The sequence below is a fragment of the Austrofundulus limnaeus genome, unplaced genomic scaffold, assembly GCF_001266775.1.
Source record: "Austrofundulus limnaeus strain Quisiro unplaced genomic scaffold, Austrofundulus_limnaeus-1.0 Scaffold492, whole genome shotgun sequence".
In the NCBI taxonomy this organism is placed as follows: domain Eukaryota; kingdom Metazoa; phylum Chordata; class Actinopteri; order Cyprinodontiformes; family Rivulidae; genus Austrofundulus; species Austrofundulus limnaeus.
In genome coordinates this window covers 465,036-467,300 of record NW_013952894.1, presented here as the reverse complement: position 1 = coordinate 467,300, position 2,265 = coordinate 465,036, and the positions used below count along the sequence as shown (strand labels likewise).

Genomic DNA, 2,265 nt, shown 5'->3' with positions numbered 1-2,265 from the left:
AAGTAATTTTAAAACTGTTTATTGGTAAACTAAAGCGATGCATTCTGGGTACGTGACGGATTTGATTTGTGATGGAAAAGCATGGGGGAGAGGAAACTATCTTCCCTTCAAAATAAGAGCTTGGATTTTAAAGTTTTCCATGTAGTTGCTCCAGTTGACCACTAGATGTCAGTCTTCATCAGTATAACATCTTTAAATCATTTCTGAGTCTCTAACCCCGTTGCTTCGACCAATTACATCAAGTATTGAGCTCCAGCGTTTAAACTTTATTTTTTTTTAAAAGGAGCTTCGATTGTAAAGTAAAATAAATCAATACATACAAAATTTTAGAATGAATTACAAACATTAACTGTTTTTGCTGTTGCCTTCCTGCTATGTAAGCAGACACAAAGCATTGTGGGAAATCAGAACCGTGACCCAAAGCAACAGTCAGCAGGATGTATACCTTCACAATAAGAGTGTTTATCTGGGAGGGGTGCTGTTGGATAGATCACATGTGTTGTGATTCATTGACAGTCATACCTTCTGCTGTTCAACATAATGATGACTGGTAGATAGTTAGTTATTAGTGGTACTGCATTTGAATTTTAGAAAGCACAAATCTGCTTATGAATTATAAAAATTAGTAAGACCGCTAAAGTGCAAATGAAATATTTAGATCCGCAATTAGTGGATTTGAGCTTTAGCGGGCTGGTGCCCACCACTGCTAACTGGGCCAAAGAGCAAACAGCTTGTTTGAGTGAGGGAGGACAAAACCAGAGTTTACATTTAATAAATCTTTACATTGCCATTGGTTTTGCATTATATGGTAATATCATATTAATTATATGGTTACTACATGGTTTAATGTTTTGGCCAGAATATTCTTGTAAAGTGTAAATGTTTATACGAGGAAGTCTGCAGGAACCACCTTGTATTTCTTTGATATTGGACAGGTTTTAGGACAGCAGTGACTCACTTTGGTCTGGGATAACTTGGAATATGATAGTCCAAGTTATCCCAGACCAAAGTGATAGTCTGACTATCCATTATCTTAGTGTGGTCAGAATTAAACTCTGTCCATGTTGAGATAGTTGAAGCTACCTGCAACAGGTAAGATATTGTTTGTAAGTATTTAACAGACCTCTACTTCAGAACGTCTGAACTCTCACTTTGTTTTCTTTAATTCTGTACAAGTTTCATCATACATCCAGTGCAGATATTTTTAATCCAGATATTTTTTAAAACACTATAAATTCAAGAATTAGTCAAGTCAGCCTTAAGACATATTTATCAGCCTTTATTTGTTTACATTTGTTTGTTTTGTTTATAATTTTTCTTTAATRTCTCTCAGAGGAAGAGGATGTGCAGACAGTTTGATGTCAGGTTTCTGACCCGTGCTGGTCTCTTGCAGTACTCCAAACAGGTGGACACCAGGTTTGGAGCCTACGTGGCCTGTGCCTCCCTCGTCTTTCTCTTCATCTGCTTCATCCAGATCGTCATCGTCCCACCGTGAGTCGGCACTTTCAAACATCATCCAGCACTAATTAAAAATCTTCAAGTGATTTTCTTTGGCCCTCCAGTTACACATAATTTATTCAGGATAAACTATGGTCAAATTAGTATTTTTTTTCACATAATATTTATTTATGCAYGGAGAAATGAATGTGTGGCAAAAATGGTAAATAAAAACAGGAGAAAACTTTGGTGACTATAAATGTTTATAACCTTTTTAACTGACAAAAAGCTTCATTGGTTCATAATTTTGTTCAGGTATCTTTTATCTGTAGTCACAGAAATCCAATGAGAAACATTAAGTCAACCTCTAATTATTTTACTTGGACCAAACAACTTAAAAGTAACTATAATGTGGCTGTAATAGCTGTGACTTGTCTTGTTTTGGACCAGTGGCTGCTCCTCATTTTATTCTGTAGTTTGTTGCTCAACGTCAACTTCTGCAGGAACCTCAGCTTCCTGTTAGAGAGGGGCTGCTGTGACAGAATCAGTACACTGAAATCTATCTTGGTTTGGAAAAAAAAACACATAAATAAGAGTGACCATTACAGAAATACAAAGGTTTCTTTCCCAGAGAGTGATAACTCTTTGCAGGAATGTAGTTTCTCTGCAGRTAAATTTTATGAGTCAATAGTCTATATGCCACGGACATCCAGTCCAGCACTTGGTGCCACTCCCATCATTTCCAGTTCGCGGTCAACACAGTGTTAGCGAAAGATTTTTTCACCCAACAACGACTCTTAATGATCTCCACAGTACAGAATTATCATA

General features: G+C 36.6%; 1 protein-coding gene across 1 annotated transcript in view; it reads left to right on the top strand.

The window, feature by feature from the left end:
• LOC106530128 (adenylate cyclase type 5) overlaps nucleotides 1-2,265 on the top strand; it is a gene marked incomplete at its 5' end in the record, with an annotated part of 71,204 nt that overhangs the window by 54,633 nt on the left and 14,306 nt on the right. The window contains 1 exon segment of the mRNA XM_014025704.1: nucleotides 1,394-1,491. Coding sequence (XP_013881158.1) covers nucleotides 1,394-1,491 — 98 coding nt within the window.